General features: G+C 50.5%; 1 protein-coding gene across 2 annotated transcripts; it reads right to left on the bottom strand.

The window, feature by feature from the left end:
* Positions 1–3325: 3325 nt before the first annotated feature.
* Positions 3326–16174, bottom strand: PI16 (peptidase inhibitor 16). 2 transcript variants are annotated; one of them, XM_047796573.1, is made up of 7 exons: positions 15949–16174; positions 10565–10786; positions 8553–8662; positions 8189–8277; positions 6686–7357; positions 6349–6488; positions 3326–4020 (listed from the first exon to the last, which is right to left on the bottom strand). In XM_047796573.1, the coding sequence occupies exons 1-6, from the start codon at positions 16117–16119 to the stop codon at positions 6367–6369; spliced, it is 1386 nt and encodes a 461-aa protein (XP_047652529.1). In that variant the 5' UTR covers positions 16120–16174; the 3' UTR covers positions 3326–4020; positions 6349–6366. The 2 variants fall into 2 exon arrangements, with proteins under 2 accessions (XP_047652529.1, XP_047652530.1); XM_047796574.1 differs by lacking the exon at positions 6686–7357 and having other exon boundaries at positions 3962–4020; positions 15949–16170.
* Between the last annotated feature and the right edge of the window lie 8755 nt (positions 16175–24929).

Genomic DNA, 24929 nt, shown 5'->3' with positions numbered 1-24929 from the left:
TCCACCTGGATCCCCAGCTGTCATCTTGACTCGTTTGCAGTTGGCATTGTTGGGGCTTACCAGCTCGGGTGGTATAGTAGTCACATGGTTACAGCAGAAAGGGCAGACATGGACCCAGCTGCCGCACCAGGCTCGGCCTTCTCTGAGAAAGGCAAGACTCCTTTCATTCGCTTTTGTGCAACGCCGTGCTCTGTAAAGAGCCAAAACCTGCACATGGAACGTGCTGGCCCCTGGAGACGGTGGGCTTCCAGCTAATGGGTTTACTTATTTATTTTTTACTTTTTGGGGCCACACCTACGGCATATGGAAGTTCCCAGGGTAGCTTGGCATACGTATCGAAGCTACAGCTGCCAGCCTACGCCACACCCACAGCAATGCGGGATTCGAGCCGAGTCTGTGACCTACACCACAACTCATGGCAACGCCAGATCCCTGACCCACTGAGCAACGCCAGGGATCAAACCCGCATCCTCATGGATACTAGTTGGATTCCTTTGCACTGTGCCACGATAGGAACTCCCCCCACCCCCCCTTTTTTTTTAAAAAGGCCACACTTGCAGCACATGGAGGTTTGGAGGTTCCCAGGCTAGAGGCTGAATCGGAGCTACAGCTGCCAGCCTATGCCACAGCCACATCAACACGGGCTCCAAGCCAAGTCTGCAACTTACACCAAAGCTTAGGGTAATGCTGGATCCTTAACCCACCAAGCGAGGCCAGGGATTGAACCTGTGTCCTCATGGATACTAGTCAGGTTCGTTACCATTGAGCCACAACAGGAACTCCCTGGCTGATAGGGATTAAATACCAGTTGAGGCTAGCTGGGTTCTCCCAAGTGTTTTTCTCCTGCTCCAGGGGGCTGGCTTTGGAGAACTGGGATTTGGGACTTGGGTCACACTTCACAGGCATGGGCTGGATCGAGCCGTGGAAAGGTCCTGGATGCTTTGGCAGAACTGGTTTTCCCTGGTGGTCTAGTTAAAGAGTTGACTTGAGGGTGGTTTACATGTCCTTGTCCCCAGGAACACAGGAGCATGTCTGTGCAGGTGTCCTGTAAATATATATGTTGGTGAAGGCCACTAAGGTCTCTCACTTCAATCGGTTAAAAGTGGCAGGGAAGGTGAGTACCTGGCAAGATAAGTGCGCCAGGCCTTGGTGGCATCAGTTCTGAAAAGGAGGAAGGCCTTCAGAGGCATGTCTGCCACACATAGCACATGATCTTTCTCCAGCCCAGCTTGGTTTCCCACCACACTGACCACTGTCCTGGGGTAGCTGCTTCTCCCTGTTGCTCCACCCTCAAATCCTGTTTTTGCATTGATTACTCCCTTTGGTTCCCCAGATTCAGAAGTATGAGCTGCAGTGGTTCTGAGCAACCTCTCCCTCTGACAGCCACCTTCTCCCAGGTGTTTGGAGAGGCCACCTGGGATAAAGAGTCAGCCTGAGGAGAGCCAATGCTGTTCCCAGGTAACACCCTGAGATTTCTAAATTTTGGGCTCTTGACTACATTTCCCAGGTTATCTTCCACACCCAGAAATGGCAGGAAAATCACCTTTGATACTCTGTCTCAGTTCTTAGTTGAAGCAAGTACAGGTTTTATCCCTAATGATTTTCAGTTTGGTATCTGGGCGCATGTATTGTAAATATTAACTGCTCCCTTTGTTTCCAGGAGGCGAGGAAGGCCAATCACCTTCTTCCCCTCCTGGAAAATTTCATTCCAATGGGCAAAGCTGGAAAGTCCTCTGACAGGCCTTTGGGACCTCCCCTGTAGTGCAGCCTGTGCAGGGCCCTACGATAGCTGTGTCAGTGCCCCGAGATATGGGACTCCAGAATGCTGGAGCAGACCTGCCCCAATCTGGCTTGTATTATTTCCCCAAATTTTTTCTAAAGAGATCCCTACTGCTGGTCTTAGATTTTTTTCATTTGACAGGTTTCCTGAGGGCTGGGCACAGGTGTTCTTGCTTTGCAGGAGGCCAGCAGATCCCTCCAAACTGAGGAAGATAGGTTTGGGCCTCCACAATCTGGCTGTGCCCAGAGGCTACCTCCCCTGAACACCTCACAGGACTTGGAACTAGTTTGAAAAAACAGGCCCACGGAGGGAGGGATCCCCTGCCCACCTCAGGAAGGTAAATTGAGTCAGCATCTGAAATCAATTAATGTAATACATTCTATGCATAGAAGGAACAAAACCACATGATCATCTCAGTAGACACAGAAAAAGTGTTTAACAAAATTCAATATCCCTTCATGATGAAAACATTCTAAAACCTAAAAAGAGAAGAGAGCTTCCTCAACCTGACAAATGGAATCTATGAAAAAACGCTTAATTAGTATTATGCCAAGTAGAGAAAAATGATGTTTTCCCCCTGAGGTCAAGAACAAGACGAGGAGTTCCCTTCGTGGCTCAGCGTTTATGATCCCGACTAGGGTCCATGAGGATGTGAGTTCAATCCCTGGCCTCGCTCAGTGGGTTAAGGATCAGGTGTTGTGGTGAGCTGTGGTGTAAGTCACAGATGCAGCTCATATCCTGTGTTGCTGTGGCTGTGGTGTGGCTGGCGGCTGCAGCTCTGATTCAACCCCTAGCCTGGGAACCTCCATATGCCACAGGTGTGGCCCTTAAAAAAAAAAAAAAAAAAAAACAAGACAAGGATGTCTACTCTTCCCATTGTACTAGAGGGTCTGGCCAGGGAAGTTAGGCAAGAAAATGAAATAAAAGTCATCTGGGTTAGAAAGGCAGAAGTAAAACTATCTGCAGATGAAATGATTTTGTATATAGAAAATGCTAAGGAATCCACTAAAATATCCTTATAGTAATAAATGAATTCAACAAGGTTATGGATATAAAACTGATATACAAAAATCAATCATAGTTCTGTATACTTGGAGTCAAACTGAAAATGAAGTTAATGACACAATTTCATTTACAATAGTGTAAAAAGTTAATAAAATTCTTACGAACAAATTTAACAGAATTACAAAACTTATGTTTTGAAAACTTGGAGACATTGTTGAAAGAAAGTAAAAAAGATCTAAATAAGTGGAAAGACATCCCGTGTTCATGGATTGGAAGCCTTAACATAGTTAAAATGGCAGAGTCCATAATCCCTATCAAAACTTCAGCTGCCTTTGCAGAAATTTGACGGGCTGATCCTAAAATTCTTATGGAAATTTAAGGAACCTAGAATAGGCTAAACAATCTTGAAAAACAACAAAGTTGGAGGACTTGCACTTCCCAATTTCAAAACTTACTACAAAGCTAGAGTAATCCGGGTGGTGTAGTACTAGCTTCAAGATAAATACATACATCAATGGAATATGATTAAGAGTCCAGAAATAAACATTCACATTTTAATTCACACAATAAACTCAAAATGTAGGCATAAATTTTCTTGGATTAGGTAATGATTTCTTAGATATAACACCAAACACAAGCAACAAAAGAAAAAATAGAGGAAAATTGGACATCATCAAAATGAAAAACTTTTGGTTCAAAAGATATCATCAAGAAAAATTAAAAAGATAACCCACAGAATGTGAGAAAATGTTTGCAAACCACATATCTGATAAGGGACTAGTATCTAGAATACATAAAGAATTTCCTACAACTCAATAAAAAGACAAATACCCCAACTTAAAAATGGACAAAAGGAGTTCTCTTGTGACGCAGCGGGTTAAGGATCCAGCGTTGTCACTGCAGGGGCTTGGGCTGCTGTTGTGGTGCAGGTTCAGTCCCTGGCCCGGGAACTTCCGCATGCCACAGGCGCAGACAAAAAGAAGGGTGAAAGATTTGAGTAGACGTTTCTCCAAAGAAGATATACAGATGGGCATCAAATACATGGAAGGATGCTCAACATCATTAGTCATCAGGAAAATGAAAATCAAAACCACAATGAGTTACTACTTCACACACAGTAGGATGGCTATAATCAAAAAAGTTATAACAAGTGTTGGAAATGTGGAGAAATTGAAACTCTTGTACATTGCTGGTGTAAAATGGTGCAGCCACTTTGGAAAGTAGTCTGGCGGTTCCTGAAAAAGTTAAACATAGAGTTACCACATAATCCAGAGTTACCGTATAATAACAGTCCTAAGTATGTACACAAGTGAAAGTGTATGTCCACACAAAAACCTATACGTGAATGTTTATAGCAGCACTATTTATAATAGCCAAAATATGGAAACAACCCAAGTGTCCACCAATCGATGAATGGATAAATAAAATATATTCCATATGAAGGAATATAATTTGGTAGTAAAAAAGAATAAAGTACATGTCATGTTACAGCATGGATGGACCTTGAACATATGCTAAGTGAAAAAAAACAGACACAAAAGGCCACCTATTGTATGATTCCACTTATACAAAACGTTGGAATAAACAAATCCATAGAGACAATAGATGAGTGGTTGCTTAGGGTCGAGGATAAGGGAAGGGAAGGAAAGTGGGGAGTGACTGTTGATGGGTATGGGGTTTCTTTTGGGGGTGATAAAAATGTTCTAAAATTGTGATGGTTGCACAACCCTGTTAATATACTGTTAATAAAAACCATTGAGTGATACACTTTATTTTACTTTTTTTGTCTTTTTAGGGCTGCACCCTTGGCATATGGAAGTTCCCAGGCTAGGGGTTGAATCAAAGCTGCAGCTGCTGGCCTACACCACAGCCACAGCAACTCAGAATCTGAGCCAAAGTCTTCAACCTACACCACAGCTCACGGCAACACCAGATCTGTAACCCACGGAGCGAGGCCAGGGATCGACTCCAAGTCCTCATGGATACTAGTCAGATTCGTTTCCACTGAGCCACGACGGCACCTCCCTGAGTGGTACACTTTAAATGGGTGAATTTTATGTCTTGCGAGTTAGACATTAATAGAGATGCAGTATATCATGTGTGTGTGTGTTTGTGTGTGTGTGTGTACACATTGCACACTGCCCTGGCCTGATTTAGATGCTCCAGTTTAATTTGCTCACAGGCCAGCTTTGGCCTGGAGACAGTTGCTCTCCCCTCCCTACCAGCCCCGACTGGGTCCCAAGCTGCCCATTACCTACCACTGATAACCCTACACACACACTTGTGCTTTCCTGCCCCTTGGCACTTTGGGACAATCCTGTGCTTCCCCTGGGGGAGTGTCTGGGGTGCTCCAGAGCCCTTCCTCAGGACCCCTCCAAGCCTCCAAGGTTGGCAAAGCCATGCCTGGGGCACATCTCTGACCCTGTGTCCTGGGTGGGCCTGGGCACCAGCATTTCTGTAGAGAGGTTGTGTCCACTCCTTGATTCTGGGTCTGGGACCCAACTAGGCTCCACTGGTGACTCCTGGAGCCCTGCGCCCTTGGCCTCCCCTTGGCCCTTTCCCCTTCCTGCTGGCTCCCTGAAGATTTGGGTAGCAGAGAGGAGGGAAGGAGAGTGCCCCCGAAGAACCAAAGGGAGTATTTGGGGGAGGGGTGGGCAGGAAGGAGAAGGAAGGGTCAGTAGGGCAACAGGTGAGCCTCTCAGGACCCCGCCCCTCGCAAGCGGAGACTCTTACACAGGCTTTTATTCAAGAGTCAGGGGCCTTCCTTGGGCCCTGTCTGCCCCACTGTAGAACCAAGAAGGGGCTTGTCCTTCATCTGCCCCTCATAGCTCCCGCTGCCAGCTCCGCAGGCAAGTAGGGGGAGGGGACACTCAGGGAGAACCCCTAACCTTGCCCACGCAGACACCCCGAGGCCAGGCAGGCAGGGACCTCGCTAAAGTCCACCCCCTACCCCCTCGCCCCCTCCCCGCCCTCGCCGGACTGAGGTGGGAGGAGCCGGAGGGGTCTGGAACGCATGCTCAGTTAGCGGGCAGAAACTGGAACTTGCCATGCGAGGTTTCGTGCCCCTAAAGGTGAGTGGGTGAGGCACGTGCCCTGCAGCCTTTCCCTTCCAGAGGGACTTCAGCCAAGAAAGGTCCTGTCCGAGGGTTGAGGACAGCTGACCTCTTCAACCTGGGAAGGCAGGAAACCTCCTGGGAATAGCCCCAGACTCCCATGACTTGAGGAAGAGGCCACGGGCGTGGAAGGGGCCGAGGGGTTCCTGGGAAGCCCCGAGACCTTCTGTCCCTGGAGAGCAGGACTGTGTCCACAGGACAACTGGAGTGTGGGCACGTGAGGCCGCAGGAACACTGCTCAGAGCGATCTGCAGCTGGCCGAGGGGGGGATCTCCCCAAAGGCAGAGACTCCTGGGCCAGGACCACAGGTTGGCCCAGTTGAGGCCTCCTGAGGGCACAAGCCGACTGGCCAGAAGCTAGGGTGAAGGGGGCTGCTGGGCCACAGAGAGGACCTTCCAGGAAACTGGTCTCAGTGGAGAAAGACAATCCAGAGTAGGCATGAGGCCTTGCCTTTGAGTGGTGACCCCTTCAGAAGATTCCAGCCAACACCAGGGCAGGCAGTAGCAGCAGTCCCAGGAAGAGGCCCCCGATGTGCCTAGGGCTTGAGTTCAACCCTGACTCGATGCCAGGCCTTTCAGGGTCCTCTGCACCTGTAGGAAGGGAGAGGCTTTGCCTCAGCCTGGAGGCAGCGCGCCCTGACCTCCCTCCCACCCATCCTACCAGGCATGCACCTGGGGGCTGAGCAGCCGGGGCGGAAGCTCCTACTCGGAGGGCGCCTGCCCCATCGTGCCCGTACTGTCAATGCTGGAGCCAGGAGGCAAGGTAGGATGGACGCCGTGGGCCTTACCTGGCAAGGAGGACTGCAGGGCCAGGGTACGCCCGCCCGTGGCCTTAGCAGTAGCGGAGGCAGCGGGGGAGTTGGACAAGGGCTTGGAGGAGGTGTGCCCCTTGTGCTCCAGGGTAGCCTGTGGCTCCCCTGCCTGGTCCTGGGCTAGAAAAACTGAGGCCAAGATCTCACTGGAATCAGGCGACTCGGCCTCAGCCTCACCCTCTTGGGAGGGGTGTAGTGGCTCCTGTGTCCCTGTAAAGGACGTCTTGGGGTGCAGAGAACTCTCTGGGCTCCTTGAGGGCATTCTTGTACTGCTGGCCTCTTGGTCTGCCGACTTGGGGGTGGGGTCCTGGGTCGATTTGGGGAAAGTAGCTGACCTCTCATCCAAGGAGAGCAGGTTGTGAGTTGCCAAAAAGAAAGGGGCCTCGGTTGTTAGGGAAGGTGGAGCCTCCGTTGCCATGGAAGGGGAATCTTCTGTTACTAAGGAAGATGGGGCCTTGGTTTCTACAGCAGGTAGAGCCTCTGTTGCCAGGGAGCCTGAGACCTCTTTTACCAAGGATGGAGTTTCCATTGCTAGGGATGAAGTGGTGCCCTTTTCCCTAGAGCCTGAGGCTTCTGTTGTCAGGGAAGATGGGGCCTCATATACCAAGTAAGGCAAATGCTGAGACTCTTCCGGGCCTCTGATGGGTTCTGACAAGAGACATAAGGCCTGGCATTAGTGCTGCAAGCAGGACTCTGTGTCCCTCACCCCACCACAGTCAAGGTGAGGCGAGGGAGTTCCCGTGGTGGCTCAGCGGTAACCAGCCCGACTAGTATCCATGAGGACACAGGTTTGATACCTGGCCTCGCTCAGTGGGTTAAGGATCCAGCGTTGCCGTGAGCTGTAGTGTAGGTCACAGACTTGGCTCAGATCCCTCATTCCTGGCTGTGGCCAATTTGACCCTAGCTTGGGAATTTCTATATGCCGAGGGTACAGCCCTAAAAAGAAAAAAAAAAAAAAAAAGGTGAGGCAACAAATGTCCTAGAAGACACAAAAACACACACGCACACACCCTCTCCAGTAAATATGTCCCTCATTGATGATACATGTAATTTCTTGGGATGACATTTTTGCCTCCACCCACCTCCTTTGTCCAAGTCTTGCTCTCTCTCACTGGCACTTCCACTTTATCAGGGGACTTCGCTAGCTAGATTCCTGTTCCTAACATACCCACTGAGTTTTGGGCCTGGCCTTTGGCGTCCCTCCGACCATGCTCACCCACAGGTTCCACCCACCTTGGGCCCTAACCATCTGCTCCACCCCTACCCCGCCAGGAGGCTCCAGACCCCCCACCTTCTGCTGGTCACTCAGAATGCCAGGGCACCAGAGTGGCTGCACAATGAGGACAAAGTGGGCTTGGGAACCTGGATTGGGTGGGCCGCAGAGGGTTCCTCCCCTGGGCCATCCACTGATCTGGAGCTGCCTCTAGACCATCCAGTCCTCTCCCTCACCTTCCTCCCCAGGTGCCCCCCCGGACTCACCACACAGAGAGTTCTCGCAGCGGTAGCCCGAAGGACATTGGGAGCATGGAGTCCCCTCCTGGTAGGGCCTCTGCCCCTTCATATTCCCCCTGCAGGAGTGAGGAGGATGAAGAGATGCTGGGGGGAGGGGGTCCCTACCAACCTCTATCCTGATCCCTCGTATACCACCTAGTCCACGAGTGCCCCCTGGGTCTTACTTGCACTCAGACTTGCTGGGCCAGCGAGAGCCGACTGCCATCGATGCCCTCGCAGCTCCCCTGAGGGTGCAGGGCACCGCCCCCCTTCCTCTTCCTTGGATGGTGTCCACCTCAGCCCACCCCTTGGCTCTGCCGACCCCCTCCTCGAGGGCTCCCTCTGCACTCACGGCGGCTCGTAGTTGCAAACCAGCAGATGGATGTTGGCCTCCTCAATGCCCTGGAGCTTCTCACATAAATGGGCACCACAGCCAATCCTCTCTGTCTTGGCCCAGACCACCTGAAGGAGGGCAAACCCAGTTTAGCCAGGGCGGGATGGCTCCTAGCAGAGTCTCTGTACCTCAGCCTTCTTGGAACAAGAGAGGAGGAGCCCTATCTGTACGGTCCTAGTCCTTGAGGACACACAGCTTCAAGACAAAACTCTGAACAGGGGGTTTGGGGGAGAAAATAAGGGATATGTCCAAAGGAACGAATCTCAAATGGGAGGATCTTAGACACCAGCAACAAGCAACACCCAAGGAAGGGAACAGCAGGAGCCATTCGGGAAGCAGGACTTCCCCCAGTTCACAAATAAACAGGGACCCGCTCTGGAATCTCTAAGTGTGGGTCTCCTAGCTGGTGGAAGGAGTTCTGTCTTAAATAAATTTTTTTTCCTTTTTAGGGCACCCATGGCACCTGAAAGTTCCCAGGCTATGGGTCCAATCAGATCTACGGCTGCTGGCCTATGCCACAGCCTCAGCAATGCCTGACCCGAGCCATATCTGTGACCTATACCACAGCTCACAGCAACACTGGATCCTTAACCTACTGAACAAGGCCAGGGATTGAACCTGTGTCCTCATGGATGCTAGTCGGGCTCATTACCTCTGAGCCACAATGGGAACTTCCTTAAATATAACTTTTTAAAAAGTCAAAACAACCTTTGCGTACTGCCATTGGCTGAGACCAGCCGATATAGCCTCTCTTTGCTATTTTCGAGACCTAGTCTGCCCAGGAATCCCTCAAACTGAGGCCAGTTGTTTTGTTTTGTTTTGCTGTGAGATCTGGCTGTTAACTTGCAGAACTACTCAGGATTGGGGTCTTTCTGCCAAGGGTCCCCTGGGTACCACAGTTGAGCATCTCCCAGGCAGAAATGACCCCAGAGTGCACTCAGCCTGAGAGAGCAGGGGCTGGAGGTGGGGCAGCCCTGCTCCTGCTGGGCACTGACAGTAATCCCTGAAGGAGGCTGTATGTACAGGGCCTGTGAGAGGGGCCAGAGGGAAGGGGGCAGGGAGGGTTGGGGCGTCATGACTTCCTGATCTGGGTGGGTGATGTTGGGATTTCCTTCTCTAAAGATTAGGACTAAAAATACCACTGAAAAAAGCACTGGAGAATGGAATTGGTGGCTATGGGTGGGAAGATGGTTGGTTCATTTCCCTTTTCTTTTTTTAAAAAAATTTGTCATCTTATTGTTTGAACGACAGATAAGCATTGGGAGAAGAAAAAAAGAATACAGTCAGTCACGCTAATGTTACTCCTGCCCCCCAAGCCCTTCTTCCCTTATCTGCAAACTCAAACTTCCAAAATACCCTGACTAGCAAAGAATGACTGCAAGAGGTGGGAAATGCTCTCAGAAAACTCCCTGAAAATCCTCCCTCGGTGACAGTTTTCTCTCTCTCTTATTGTACACGCAGTTTTTAAAGGCAAGAGAAAAATTGAACGCAATTGTCTATTTGCTTTATCAGCTCTTGGCAGATTAGGGACAGCACCGTAGACACCCCGAGAAATGACAAAAGAGGGACAGCGAAAGGATACAGAAGTCGGGGGACATTTACTGCCTGGGCAGACAGCCCTGCGTAACCTAGTCCAGAGGACAGGTCCTGCTTAGCGCTCAATCGGGGGTCCGGGCACAGTGTCTTACCATCCAGGAAACTGGCTCTGCCACACCTAATTTTAGGTCCCTTTGGGACCAGGAGGACAAGAGAGGCTGCCTGGGTTTTCAAAAGATTGTGGTTTTCAAAGACTCAAGTGAAAATAATTTAGGCAAACTGAGAAGTGGACTTTGTTAGGGACCCGGACAACACAGAAATTGCTGTGGAAGAAAGACTTTCTTGAAGGATCAAAGGGGACCTCAGGGACTGCAGTGTTTTGAGGGAGGCGGCCCCGCCCATCGCCCCAGGGTCCCGCCCACCCAGCCTCGCACCTGCGTGTAGTGGCCGCACATCTGGCCTGCGGCGCAGGTCGCAGCGCTGAGGTTGTAGTGCTCCCACTCGTGGTACCACTCCTCCATGGCCAGTGGCACGTCCAGGCCCTTATCCGTGATGGCAAACAGGTTCTCGCCACGCCGCCCGCGCTCCTTGTTGTGGCCCCACACGCACTGCTGTGCGTAGGCTTTGGCGAAGGCGGCCAGCTCCTCATCCCACCTCTGCGGGGCAGGTTGGGGAAGAAGGTGAGGGCGCCTGGGGCCCAGTGAAGGCGGGAGAGGGGGGTTGGGAGAGGGAGGTGAGGATGCCCCCAGTTCTGTGGGGATCAGAAAAGAAGGTCGAGGGTGTGCTGAGAGGCCTCTGGAGGGCTGAAGACCAAACCCCTCCTTGCAAGGTGATACTTGGCCATGATCTAGACTACAGCTCTGCTGCTGGTGGGCTTCTGTGAGGAGGCGGGAGGGTGCTGCCCCAGGCCTTGGGGTTAGCCAAGCTTTGCACCATTCACCAGCCCTATGGTTTTATTTTATTTTATTTTTTATTGTTTTTTAGGGCCACACCTGCAGTGTATGGAAGTTCCCAGGCTAGGGGTTGAATCAGAGCCGTAGCTGCCGGCCTACACCACAGCCACAGCAACACCATATTCAAGCTGAATCCTCGATCTACACTGCAGCTTGGGGCAATGCTGGACGCTTAACCCACTGAGCGAGACCAGGGATGGAACCTACATCTTCATGGATGCTAGTCGGGTTCTTAACCCGCTGAGCCAGGACAGGAATTGGACAAGCTGTATGGTTTTAGATTGCTTAACCTTTTCATACTCTTCTAGGGCTTTGGGAAGAATAAATGAGATGATGTTTGTGACCATGTGGTTGTTAATGCTAATATCCTTCTATGTGAAAGGCGGGAGCGGATGCCCCTGCCAGGGCTGCCTGGACTGCTCTGAGAACACAGGATGCCCAGCGACATGTCCCAGGGATGGATTGTTTATTCCACTCCCTCTACCCACCCACCAGAAATCTGACTTGAGGGGCCAGCCTTCCCCTTGAAGCGCCCACTCCCCCCTTGGGATGGTCCAGCCTCCATGGCTTTACCAGCTCCGGGCTTTCCTCCCAAGTGCTCTCTTGTCAACTGGCAACCTTTTCCCCCAAGAAGATTAAGTATCTCTGTGTAACCATTGTGAGAGGCCCATTTTTCAGAGCCTTGGTAACCCAAAGAGCAGTCAGGTCCCAAAGGCAGTGTTCTACAGGGGGGACCTCAGGTGAGATGTGGGAGGGGACATTTCAGGTTGGGGGACTTCTGAGCTTCTGTGTCCCTGGCTGGGAGGCCCCCATGTGGGTGGGAAGAGGGATTAACGAGGCATCTGACCAAAGGATTGAGGAGGGAGGCCTGGATCCCATTAAACTTTGTCCTTGGCCTCTCCTGGAAATGGATGGCCTGGCAGCAACTCTCGCTCCACCCTCTGGGGGCCCAGCCAGCTGTGGGAGCCAGACAGCCCATAGAGCCAAGAGTTTGGGTGACCCTGAGAGGCGGGGGCTGTGTGGCCACACCCACTCCCCACCCACACGAGGTTCTCAGGAGCAGCTGCCAGGGGTGGAATAGCCCCACTGCATTAACTTTGGGTGAATCCCTTCCCATCCCTAGGCCCTGAGTTCTCTCAAACTCATAGTATGGGGGTTGGGGGGTGGGAAAGGGGTGGGGTGCTGGGGAACCAAGCTCAGGGTATCTGGGATGACCTTCGGGGCTCCAGACCAGACTGTTGGCTCCTTCGGGGTGTCTGGCCCAGAGCAGGTGCCCAACAGACATTGGTCACCTGTTGATGACTGAGACATAGCCCTGCTTCAGGCAGCCTCTCTTTCAGAGCTCGGTTGTAATTTCCATCCCAACTGGATGCCTGAAGTCCCACCAGAGGCATTCCTGTGGATCTTAAAGCTTCTCAGTCATCCAGAGACCCCTGTGGAGTTTCAGGAGTCACGGCACCCACCCATACTGGCCTCTTGATCACCATCGGAAAGCAAGTCCATTCATCATCCACTCATTCATTCATGCAACAGTCCTGGGCCCTAGGCCAGCCCAGGGGCATCAGCAAGTCCCCGTTGTCATAAACTGTTAATTGAGCCATCATAACTGACGGATATGTGAGGGGTAGTTTAGGGGCCACAAAGAGGCCAACCTGAGGGTGGAGAAGGAGGCACTAAGCTAAGTGCGAAAGATGAGGCATTGGGGAGTTCCCGTTGTGGCTCAGTGGAAGTGAGTCTGATTAGCATCCATGAGGACACAGGGTCGATCCCTGGCCTCACTCAGTGGGTTAAGGATCTGGTGTTGCTGTGAGCTGTGGTGTAGGTCACAGATGCAGCTCGAATCCCGAGTGGCTGTGGCTGTGGTGTAGGCCAGCGGCTAGCCTGGGAACCTACATATGCCACGGGTGTGGCCCTAAAAAGACAACAACAACAAAAGATGAGGCATTGGGAGTTCCCTGGTGGTCCAGTGGTTAGGATTCAGTGCTTTCACCGCTGTGGCTTGAGTTTAATCCCTGGTCTGGATCTGAGATCCCACATTAAGCCACTGCACACCGTGGCAAAAAAAAAAAAAAAAAAAAAAGTGAGGCATTGGCCACACAGAAAGGGGAAAGGCATCCTGAGCAGAAGGCAAAACACAAACAAGACATGGAGGTAGGGAACAACATTTTGGTGGGGGAAATACAAGCTGCTCAGGTTATTGAAGGAGAGTGTGCAGGATAGGAGGCTGGAGAGGCAGGCAGGGCTAGACACACAGAGAGGGGCTTCTCAGGAGCTGGAGCTTTATCCTGAGCCAGTGGGAGCCAGGGAAGGATTTTCAACAGGACCAGCCTCATGTGTTGGATCCTTCACTTCAGTAGGGGAGCCCAGAGGCTAGGGGTAGTGTCTGTTCTAGAAGTCCGTGGGAAAAGAAATGAAAGACTGAATCATGTTTGTGTCAAAGAGATGGTGGAGCAAAGAAGGAGATGAGAGTCAAAAAGTGAATCTTCTGGGAGCAAAAGTGGTAATGATTAGACGTGGAGGTCGAGGGAGAGAATAGTTCATGATAATGGCTCCCTCCCCCAATCTACCTCACCCTGGATCCATTCCCTCTTCTGTTATCAAACATTCTTTGATCACTTACTGTGTGCCAGGCACTGTTCTGTTTTTGTTTGTTTGTTTGTTTTCCCTTTTTAGAACTGCACTCTTGGCATATGGAAGTTCCCAGGCTAGGGGTCCAATTGTGGCTACAGCTGCCAGCATGCACCACAGCCACAGCAACTCAGGATCCAAGCCACATCTGCAGCCTATGCCACAGCTCACAGCAACACTGGATCCTTGACCCACTGAGCAAGGACAGGGATTGAACCTGTGTCCGCATGCATGCTAGTCGTTTGTTTTCTTGGAGCCACAACGGGAACTCCCCAGGAACTGTTCTAAGTTCTTTACACATAGTCACTCATTTCATGCTTACATCCACCCTACAAGAGAATTGTTTTAGTGTTATCATTCCCAGTTTATGGCTGGGCCACAGAGAGGTTAAGTAACTTGGCTGAGGTCACACAGCTAATAAATGGCCAAGTCAAGATTTGAGAGACTCTACTTTTTACCATTGCTAAAGTTGAGCCTGAGCTTTGTCCCAAATTTATCCTGATGTCCCAGTCCAGCCTTATCTCCTCTCCTTAGATCACTTTCTCCCAGGCAGCAGCATATCCCATCAACATCAGAACTGCTTCCTAGAATGTTGCCCCACTCCTGAGGTCCACCTCTGTCCGAAAAGTAGCTGCTAGACCGTGCAGCCCCCAGCCTCAGCCAGCAAAATCAGAGGGCATCAGGGACCTAGAGATGGGGAAACAGGCCCAGCAGTGTGGTCCAGGCCTCAATCGGGGAACTGTTGGCAGAGCTGGTACCAGCATCGGAGGATTCTAGTTTGGTGTGTACAGTTCCTGGTTGCCAAGGCTGAAAGGGCTGGGCGTGGGCAGTGCTGTGTGCGTCTCTGGAGCCCTTCCCACGTCTTCCTCACACACCATCCTGTCTGACCCTCAGGGCAGGAATCGCCCAGCGCCATGTGATCAGGAAATGGAGGGCTTTGAAGGTAAAAGGTCCACCCAGGGCCACTTCACCAGATTGGACAGGGCTGTTAGAGCACTGGTCTTGGATCCCCCAGACCAGCTGCTGTGTCTCCTGGGTACGATCCTGCTCTTGGGCAACAGCTGGAGGGTCCCTGGACACTGCCCATCACCTCAGGGTGATTGGAGGGGATGGGCCAGTCTAGCCCCCAGGGAAAGCAGGCAGGGGGTGAATTTCTCACTTTATCTCTTTTAATACTGAGCATAAACTTCCTGCCCCAACCCTTCCATCAAATAACTTCCACCTCTGACAGCTAACCACTAGCCCGGGTCTGGCTTCTGTCGTCTGTAGGCAGGTCCATCTCCATGTGACTTCCGCTGGTATATGCAATAGTATTTTGCATGTTTTCAAACCTCATGTAAATATACCCTTTGATAGATAGATAGATAGATAGATAGATAGATAGATAGGGATTTCGTTTTTCCCCTACTCAATATTATATCTGTGAGATTCAGTCCATGTTTTTTTTGTGTGTGTGTATGTGTGGTTTTCTTTTTTATGGCCTCACCCCATGGCATATGGTCGTTCCTGGGACAAGGATTGAATCTGTGCCATAGCTGCAGGCAACACTGGATCTGTTAACCCACTGCACCAGACCAGGAATTGAACCTGAGCTTCCACAGTTGACCTGGGCCACTGTAGTTGAATTCTTAGCCCACTGCATCATGGCAGGAACTCCGGGGTCCATGTTGATATGTATGTAGCCCTAATTTTGACCCCATTTCACAGATGAGAAAACTGAGGGTCTTCCTAGGTGAAGGGACTCACCCCAAAGCAGGGGGCTTGTGGTGGCCCAGACAGAATTTGGCCTGTGGGATCCGGAGCCCTCTCTGCTTCTGGTTCCTGTTCTCACTCTACCTCCTCTGTCTGTCCCTCCTGCCATGGGTGCTGGGACCCATTCTTCTGCCCTGTTTTTCCTTCTCTCTCCTTGGAAGGCATTTTCAAGATGGTTTCCATCAAGATGATAGGAACTTCTTGTGTTCTCTCTCACAGGGGCATTTCAGAAGTGCCAGAAAACAAGGCTTCCAGGCCTGGCTCCACGAGCTGTGTGACAGGCACACCCCTGAGGGACCAGCAAGTCCCTCGGAGCCTCAGTTTCCTCATCTGTCTAATGAGGCTGTTTAGGGAGGCCTGTGAACTACACAACACCAGGGACCCTGTTGCTGCAGGAGAGATGACCCTGAGGTAGCTTCCACTCGGGGGCGAGTGGCAGTGAGGTCGTAACTGCCCCTCACCACCCCCACCCTGGCCACACTCACCATTTGCAGCATGTTGGCGGCCGGCGGGGTGACCTGGGCTCGGTAGAAGTTGTGCAGCTCCACCATCACATGTTTCTCATTGTCACTGAGGGCTCCGGCGGGGCCAGTGGCAGCCGCCAGCAGAAGCAGTGGCGGCAGCAGAAGCGCCTGGAGGCTGCAGGAGCCGAGCATGGTGGCCAGTCCTCTCTGGCTCTCCCGTTCAGGAGTCTGGCAGCTGGATTTAAAGTCCTTCCCACAGAAGCACCACCCTGGCCGGGGCAGGCGGGAGGGGCTGTGTCTGGAGGCCTGGCCCGGCTACACAATGTCTCGGGGAGGGCTGGGTGCTTGGGTCCCAACCAGAGTGGAGTCCATTCCCAGCATTATCCCCCCTCAGAGTCCTCGGCCAAACCTTCCTCTCTCGGTAACAGGGGCTCTGGCCAAGGGCTGTGTGAGTTCTGCAGTCCCCCCCAAGCTGCGGACAGGTCCTCCGGGGAATCACAGTGACCTCTGCAAAGAGTGCTTGCACCCCTCATCACACCCACTGGGTGCTGAGGACAGATAGCAAGAAGGAAGCCACATGGACCTCATCAACGGAGGACTGGGCAAGATGAGGGAGCTACGGGCGGTGTGGCAGGATGGAGGATGATAAGATGTATTTGGTAAAAGTTGGGCCGCCCGAAGCCTGAAACCTGTTTCTGTTCCTTGTCTAGCTGTGTTTTTGGCAGTTTTCTCAGCTAAATCAGTGATCGTGACAGTACCTACCTCACAGGGCTGGAAGAGGACTAAATGAGATCGAATGTAGAAAAAGTACCCAGTATAGTATCTGGCACATAGTAGGCCCTCAGTAACAGTAGACAGCAACCACCCAGCCTTGGAATCAGGCTTTTCACTGTGGGTAATGTGGCTTCCATGTGCCCTCTGTGAATGCGTGTTTGAGGTGCTCATTTAGAAGTGGGGTGCTGAGACCCCCCCCTGTTCTGCATATGTAGAAAATAGAATGTGTCTGTTTCTGGAATCAAGAGACAACAGAACAGCAGAGAGGTGAGTGACTGATGGGGATGGTTTTGGAGGGGAAATGAGCCGGAGGCCAAGCACTTGCATTGTGATGGCCATGCAGGGGGCAGGGACCAAGGTCTGGGTCTTGATGAGGCAGGAAGCTGGAACCAGTACCCTTGATTCAGCTGGGATCCTTGAAGCCTGACCTCTCAGTGAATGGGGACCTAGATAGTTCAGGACATGGGTGGTGGTGATGGCCACACAACAGTGTGACTGTACAACATTGTAAAACCATGTGCCACTGAACTATGCACAAAGAAATGGTTAAGACAGTAGTTCCCACTGTGGTGCTATGGGATCGGCAGCGTCTTGGGCGTGCTGGGACACAGGTTTGATCCCCAGCAGTGCAGCACAGTGGGTTGAGGATCCAGTGTTGCCACAGTTGCAACTTAGGTCTTGATTGTGGCTAGGACCTGATCCCTGGCCCTGGAACTCCATATGCCATGGGGCGGCCAAAAAAGGAAAAAAAAAAAAAAAAAAAAAGGCTAAGATAGCACACAATGGGCAGCATTTAATCACTTATTCAACAAAGATTTATGGAGCTTCTCCACTGTGCCAGGCACTGATCTGGGTGAATAAGACAGAGCTGGTCCTCACCCTCATGAAGCAAGAGAACCACCAGCAAACACACTGGGGCTAAGAGTGTGGGGCTTACTAGCTGGGTGGCCTCAGACAAGCCATCTTCCTGTTTGTTGGGCTCAGTTTCCTCCTCGGTAAACTGGGCTTAGAACAGAAGCTATCTCATAGGATGGCCGTGAGCATTGAATGAGTTAGTACACAGATAGTGTTTGGGATATTGTCTGGCTCATACGAAGTGCTTGTTGAGTTCGCCAACACAAATGCAGTCATTATTGTTATTATTGCAGGTGGGAGAAATTACAGGGTCTCAAGTAGTAGCAGAGAAAAAAAATAAAGACCTGTCTTTTCCTCTGCGGAGGAGTACTGTGGCCTGGGGGAGCTTGCAGCTGGAAGGGAAGGACACACACACATACACACACACACACACACACACACACACACACACACACACACACACACACGCCTGGAGGGGGGTGCAGAGGTGCTGGTGGAGGGAGGGGATGCAGACTGAGGACTGAGGAGGCAGAGGAGGAGGAGCCTGGTCTGCCTGAGAAAGTGAGACGAGATGGGAACAAGACTGGGAGGCTGACCAGAGCCGGCCCGCGTGTTTGGGGACCACTGCACGTGGCCAGAGGGCCCTGCTCTGTATGTGCACATTCCCACATGGCGCCCAGAGCCCTTGCCATGTGGGCGATCTCATTAACTCCTCATATGGCAGCTCTGGGCTGGGTGTCAGAGCCACCACATACGAGGAAACTGATGTCTAGAGAGGTACAGTGATTCCCCTGATGTTGGGGGCCAGGGAGCAGTGCACCAGAGCTTGGGACCTCCCCTGAGGGAGAGGGAGGTTGAGGGCAAGCAGATAAGGCCGAGAGAGGAGTGGAGAACAGGAGGTGAAGGGGTGGGGTGGGTGATGACAGAACCAGGCATGTGCAGGATTGACTGTGGTTTACATCAGCTGTATTTTTCTCTTTATGTAGGACATGGAGGAAATAAATGTTTTGAGTTATTATCTATACGTATTTTTGGCCACACCCATGGCATGCAGAATTTCCTGGGCCAGGAATCGAACCCATGCCACAGCAGTAATCGGAGCCACAGCAGTGACAATGCCGGGTCCTTAACCTGCTGAGCCACCAGGGAACTCCTATACATATTTTAAGTTGTTTCATTTTGAACAGCAATCTAACTCCACAACAAAAAAATTCCATGTCTAGTGTTTGCTTCTAATATTTCAGCAGGTGCTACTCAAATGTAGTCCATGGACCGGTACCATTCTGCCAGATGCTCAGCAGAGCAGGTTCAGAAAGCAGAGTGGGCTCTGAGGAACTCTTACAGCAATTCGACATTAGTTGTTTTATGTCTGTTAAACATGTGATCCAAAAATGGAGGCTTGCACCTCGTGTATCTACTTTTCATTTTGTTTTTTCTAATTTAAATTAAAATTTAAATGTTTTATTTTGAAGTAATTATAGATTCACATAAGATCACAAAAATAACACAGAGAGTCCATGTTTGCTGTACCTAGCTTCCCCCAGTGCTGACATCTTATGTAACTGTGTACAATATCTAAACAAGAAAACTGAGGGAGTTCTCTGGTGGTTTAGGGGTTAGGATTTGATGCTTGCACCACTGAGGCCTGGGTTTGATCCCTGGTCTGGGAACTAGAGCCCACATCAAGCTGCTGTACATTGCAACCAAAATAATAATAATAATAATACAAGGAAATTGACCTTGGTACAACACTGTTAACTGAATTACAGATATTATTCAGATTTCACTTACCTGTGTTTTTGTGTACACATGTGTATACATGTGTGTGGTTCTGTTCAACTTGATCTCAGATTCGTGTAGTTGTTGTGATAACCAAAACACAGAACTTAAAGCAACTTCCTCTTGAGCTTTTTTTTTTTTTTTTTGTCTCTTTAGGGCCACACCTAAAGCATATGGATGTTTCTGGGCTAGAGTTTGAATTGGTGCTGCAGGCCTATGCCACAGCCACAGCAATGTGAGATCCAAGCCGCATCTGTGACCTATGCCACAGCTTGTGGCAACGCCAGATCCTTAACTCACTGAGCAAGGCCAAGGATTGAACCCTCATCCTCACGGATACTATGTTGGGTTCTGTTTTTGTTTTTGTTTTTTTGTCTTTTTGCCTTTTCTAGGGCCGCTCCCGCGGCATATGGAGGTTCCCAGGCTAGGGGTCGAATCCGAGCTACAGTCACCGGGCTACGCCAGAGCCACAGCAACGCAGGATCCAAGCCACGTCTGCAACCTTCACCACAGCTCACGGCAACACCGGGTCCTTAACCCACTGAGTGAGGCCAGGGATTGAACCCGCAACCTCATGGTTCCTAGTCAGATTCATTAACCACTGCGCCACAACGGGAACTCCACTATGTTGGGTCTTAACCTGCTGTGCCACAGTGGGAACTCCTAGCATGTAACCTTTTGAGTTTGGTTTTTTAGTTAAGCATAAATGCCCTTGCAGTCCATCCAGGTTGTTGAACGTATCAATAGCTCATTCCCTTGTGCGGCTGAATAGTGTTCCATGGTACAGATGTACCATGGTCTGTGTAACAATTCACTGGTTGAAAGACATTTGGGGGAGTTCCTTGGTGGCCTTGCAGTTAAGGATTTGGTGTTGTTACTGCTGTGGCGTGGATTCAGTCCCTGGCTTGGGAACTTCTAATGCCACAGGTGTGACCAAAAAAAAAAAAAAGGAAGAAATGCATTGGGTTGTTTCCAGATTTCAGCTATTATGGATAAAGCTGCTGTGAACATTGTGCACAGATTTTTGTGTGAACATGAGTTTTCATTTCTCTGAGATAAATGTCTGAGGACATGATTGCTGGATCATTTGGTGAGGATACATTTAGTTTTACAAAAATGACCAAACTGTTTTCCAGCCACAATACATCAGAGACCTAGTTCCTCCCCATCCTTGTCAGCAGTTGTGGTTATCTCTATTTTTCTTTTTTCTTTTTCTTTTTGGCCGTGCCTACAGCATGCAGAAGCTTTTAGGCCAGGGATCAAACCCTCGACACAGCTGTAACCAGAGCCACATCGGGACAACACCAGATCCTTAACCTGCTGAGTCACCAGGGAACTCCTAAAAAGTATATCTTTTTTTTTTTTTTTGCTTTTTAGGGCCGAACCTGTTCCATACGGAGGTTCCCAGGCTAGGGGTATAACTAGAGCTACAGCTGCTGGCCTACACCACAGCCATAACAATGCCAGATCTGAGCCACATCGGCAACCTATGCCACAGCTCACAGCAATGCCCCATCCCAGAACCACCAAGTGAGGACTGGGATTGAACCCACGTCCTCGTGGATGGTCGGGTTTGTTTCTGCTGTGCTGCAATGGGAACTCCCTAAAAAGTATATTTTATTTTTATTTTTTTATGGCTGCTCCCGAAACATATGGAAGTTCCTGGGCCATGGGATTGAATTAGAGCCTCAGGTACGGCAATGCTGAATCCTTTAATCGGCTGCACTCGGCCAGGGATCAAACCTGCACTTCCATAGGAACCCAAGCCATGGCAGTTGGATTCATAACCCACTGTGCCACAGCAGGAACTCCTAAAAAGTATATTTAGTCCTTTGATGGACTAATCATTTTGATGTCACTTATTTTTATGGTATTTTACAAAATTCTTTGTGATAGACTGGAAATCTTACAAACGCAAACTTGTCCATCGCTACTGAGGGTTTGAGAAGCACAGTTCTAGTAGCTTTCCTTGTTCTTTCCTTAATGAAACAATAGCACATGTACAACGTTAGGTCCTGACTTTTATTTTCTAGATAATTATCATAAATAATTTCTCCAACTTACTCATATCTCTACCCCTTTCATTGTTTGCAGTGTATTCCACAGAGTAGCCGTGGTGTTCCTTAACTGGTTCCTCAAGGTTAGATATCAGGTTATTGACCATTTTGGGGCCTCACAGATAGCTCTGAATCCCTGGCCTTTGGGCACAAGGCTTTTTCTCACATTGTGGATACTGTTTTCTTAGTTCCCAATCTCACATTGCAGTTTAGCTTGCTTTTTTTTTTTTTTTTTTTTTTTTTGCTTTTTAGGGCTGTACCCGCGGCATATGAAGGTTCCCAGGCTAGGGGTCTAATCAGAGCTACAGCTGCCAGCCACAGCCACAGCCACAGCCACCAGCCACAGCAACACCAGATCCCAGCTGCGTCTGCGACCTACACCACAGCTCACAGCAACACTGGATCCTTAACCCACTGAACGAGGCCAGGGACCGAACCCGCAACCTCATGGTTCCTAGTCAGATTCGTTTCCACTGTCCCACAACGGGAACTCCTAGCTTGCTCTTTTTTTAAACTTTATACATCCGGCTCAGGCCAGATTGCTGGGTGCCATGGTTGCTCTGTGCTCTCATGGAAACAAAAGGTCACCAGTGCTGAATCCAAACCACCCCGATGCCTGGCTTTTGCAGTTCCACCCACTTGATGGTACAACAATAGTGGAGTTGCTATGAAATTCTACTTTAGTTCCTTCACAGTGAACTCCAAAGCAGGATTGCAGTCAGTGAGAAAAATGCAGAGATTTTTTTTTGTCTTTTTTTGCTATTTCTAGGGCCGCTCCTGTGGCATATGGAGGTTCCCAGGCTAGGGGTTGAATCGGAGCTGTAGCCACCGGCCTACACCAGAGCCACAGCAACATGGGATCCGAGCCATGTCTGCAACCTACACCACAGCTCACGGCAACACTGGGTCCTTAACCCACTAAACAGGGCCAGGGATTGAACCCGCAACCTCATGGTTCCTAGTCAGATTCATTAACCACTGCGCCACAACGGGAACTCCCCAGAGATCATTTTAAAGGACATATACATGCTTCCGATAGCATCAGAGAAACGGTGTGTTCTAAATGCTAAAAATAGATGGTTTTAGATCAAGAGGTCATAGAGAAAAAAATGCCAGGCTTCATTTCCTCACGTCCATTCAATTTGTGCCTCTTGCCTGGGACCCTGGGCTGCCCCCTCACCTGGAACCTGCCCTCCTGGTCTTTCAGACCCATGTTTTGGGCAGTTGCCACCAGCCTGTCTCCTTTCCTTTTCCCCATTTTCCTCCTGAATCAAAGATTTGCCCCATCTCTGGTTTCTCTCATTTTGCTTCTCACTCTTCAGCCCTGAGCAGCAGTGGGAGCTCTGCAGCTTGTCATGGACCATGGGTGGGTTGTTCAGCACCTCTCCAAGGCCCTTCTGCCCAGCCTTCTTGGGAAGTAATGGTGAGGGGACTGCTTTGGGAATGGTTCCATCTGAGGGCTAGTCAGCTGTCATTACTGAGCTGCTGTCAGGGGGCCTCGGGAGACCACAAGCATCTCAGTTCCCTGCAGAGTGCCTGACACTGTCCTGGTTTGTGGAGTTGTTCCCTGTCTTTGCCTCTCCTTACTCCCTTCACTCCACCCTCAACACCTCCTTCCTGTCACTCCCCTCCTTTATTTTTTTGTCACTGAGTCTCATTTTTGTTCATTTTTACAAAGGTTCATCAAGTCTCAAAAACAACAGACTTCAGGAGTTCCCATTGTGGCTCAGTGGTTAACAAATCCGACTAGGAACCATGAGGTTGCGGGTTCAATCCCTGGCCTTGCTCAGTGGGTTAAGGATCTGGCGTTGCCATGAGCTATGGTGTAGGTTGCAGATGTGGCTTGGATCCTGTGTTCCTGTGGCTCTGATGTAGGCGGGCGGCTATAGCTCCGATTAGACCCCTAGCCTGGGAATCTCCATATGCTGCGGGAGTGGACCTAGAAATGGCAAAAAGACAAAAAACAAAACAAAACCAAACCTACAGACTTCAAAACCATAGGCTTGGAGTTCCCTGGTGGTTCAGTGGGCTAAGGATCTGGCCTTGTCATTGCTGTGGCTTGGGTCACAGCTATGGCTTGGGTTCAATCCCTGGCCTCCAGCATTGCGGAGAGCAGTGGTGTAGGTTGCAGATGCAGCTCAGATCCGGCAATGCTGTGACCTGTGGTGTAGGCTTGAATCTGGTGCTGCTGTGGCTGTGGTGCAGGTCAGTAGCTGTAGCTCTGATTTGACCCCTAGCCTGAGAACCTCCATATGCCTCGGGTATCACACATGTAGCACTTGAAATGGTAGCTATTTTGCATCGGGGAAAGAGGCTGGACGTACCCCAGTGCCTCAGGAGAGCAGAATGGGCTCTGCTAATTCATTTCCTGGTCTGCGAATAGGGATTGGGGGGCTCTGAGGAGAGGGCATCACTCCCACAAAGGGGACCACAACAGATTGCTCCAAAGAAGAGAGAACCTGGCTGACCCAGCCAGCCCTGGATCAGAACCAGGTCCCTGCATCCAGCCCAGTGGGGACAGAGGCTCCCTCTCTCCCCTGAAATGCCAAGCTTGGCCAATGCCCAGAGCCTGCATCCGGGAGCCCCTTGGTCTCCGCAGGGTTGGGCGCCTGGCCCAGACCTCTCCTGGGCTACTGGCTGCCTGGTGCAGACAAATTCCTGATAGAGCACGGCTGTCCCAGGCCTCGCTGGGACTCTAATGGGACATAAGCCACCCTCTTTGGGAGTGTGGGTGGGGCTTGGTTCTGGAGCTGGGGTCGGGGAGCCTGTGGGGAGGGATATGTGGTAGAATGGTGGGGGCTAAGTCTAGGCCAGCAGGAGGACCACCTGCGGAGTGCGTATGACCAGCAGGGGGCCAGCCTCTACAGGTATCACAGCTGTCTGGAGGCCAGGTAACCATGGCAACAAAGACCATGCCGAGTGTCTATGGGGATGGAGGACAGTGATGATAACATAATGAGCACTCACTCGTTTAGCCACCACCTGGCTTCAGAGAGAAACATGGAAGTCCCCAGTGTCCTGTCTGTGATCCCAAACACTCGCCTTCCCAGACATACCCCTGTCTGAATTTGTTGTTTGACATTTGCATTGTACTTTTCCTGTACATCTCTGGTCTATGCAGAATAGGTAATATTGTTTTGTATGTTTTGAAATATCAGCACTGTCCAAGGGAACTCTCTGTGATGGTGGAAATAAATGTTCTTTATCCACACCGTCTAGTTCGGTAGCCACTAACTGCCTGTAGTTATCAAGCACTTGAATGTGGCTATTAGGACTAAGGAAGTGCATTTTTAATTTTAATTATTTTAAGCTTAAGTAGCTAGAAGTAGCTATGGACAGCATGGGTTAGATCCTTCTAAAACTTGTTTTTCGGAGTTCCTGTTGTGGCTCAGTGGTTAATGAATCCGACTAGGAACCATGAGGTTGCGGGTTCGATCCCTGGCCTTGCTCAGTGGGTTAAGGATCCAGCATTGCTGTGAGCTGTGGTGTAGGTCACAGATGCGGCTTGGACCCCATGTTGCTGTGGCTCTGGTGTAG

This window comes from Phacochoerus africanus, chromosome 9, assembly GCF_016906955.1.
Source record: "Phacochoerus africanus isolate WHEZ1 chromosome 9, ROS_Pafr_v1, whole genome shotgun sequence".
Taxonomy (NCBI): Eukaryota; Metazoa; Chordata; class Mammalia; order Artiodactyla; family Suidae; genus Phacochoerus; species Phacochoerus africanus.
Note: the sequence above shows the minus strand (reverse complement) of the source record. Positions and strands in the feature narration are given on the sequence as shown.

Coding starts and splice junctions, on each gene's coding strand:
- PI16 (XM_047796573.1), bottom strand. CDS start 16,119: ATGCTCGGCTCCTGCAGCCTCCAGGCGCTTCTGCTGCCGCCACTGCTT. Junction 10,787..15,948: donor CCGCCAACATGCTGCAAATG/GTGAGTGTGGCC, acceptor CCTGCCCCGCAG/AGGTGGGATGAGGAGCTGGC. Junction 7,358..8,188: donor CTGCGAGAACTCTCTGTGTG/GTGAGTCCGGGG, acceptor GTCTCTTGTCAG/AACCCATCAGAGGCCCGGAA.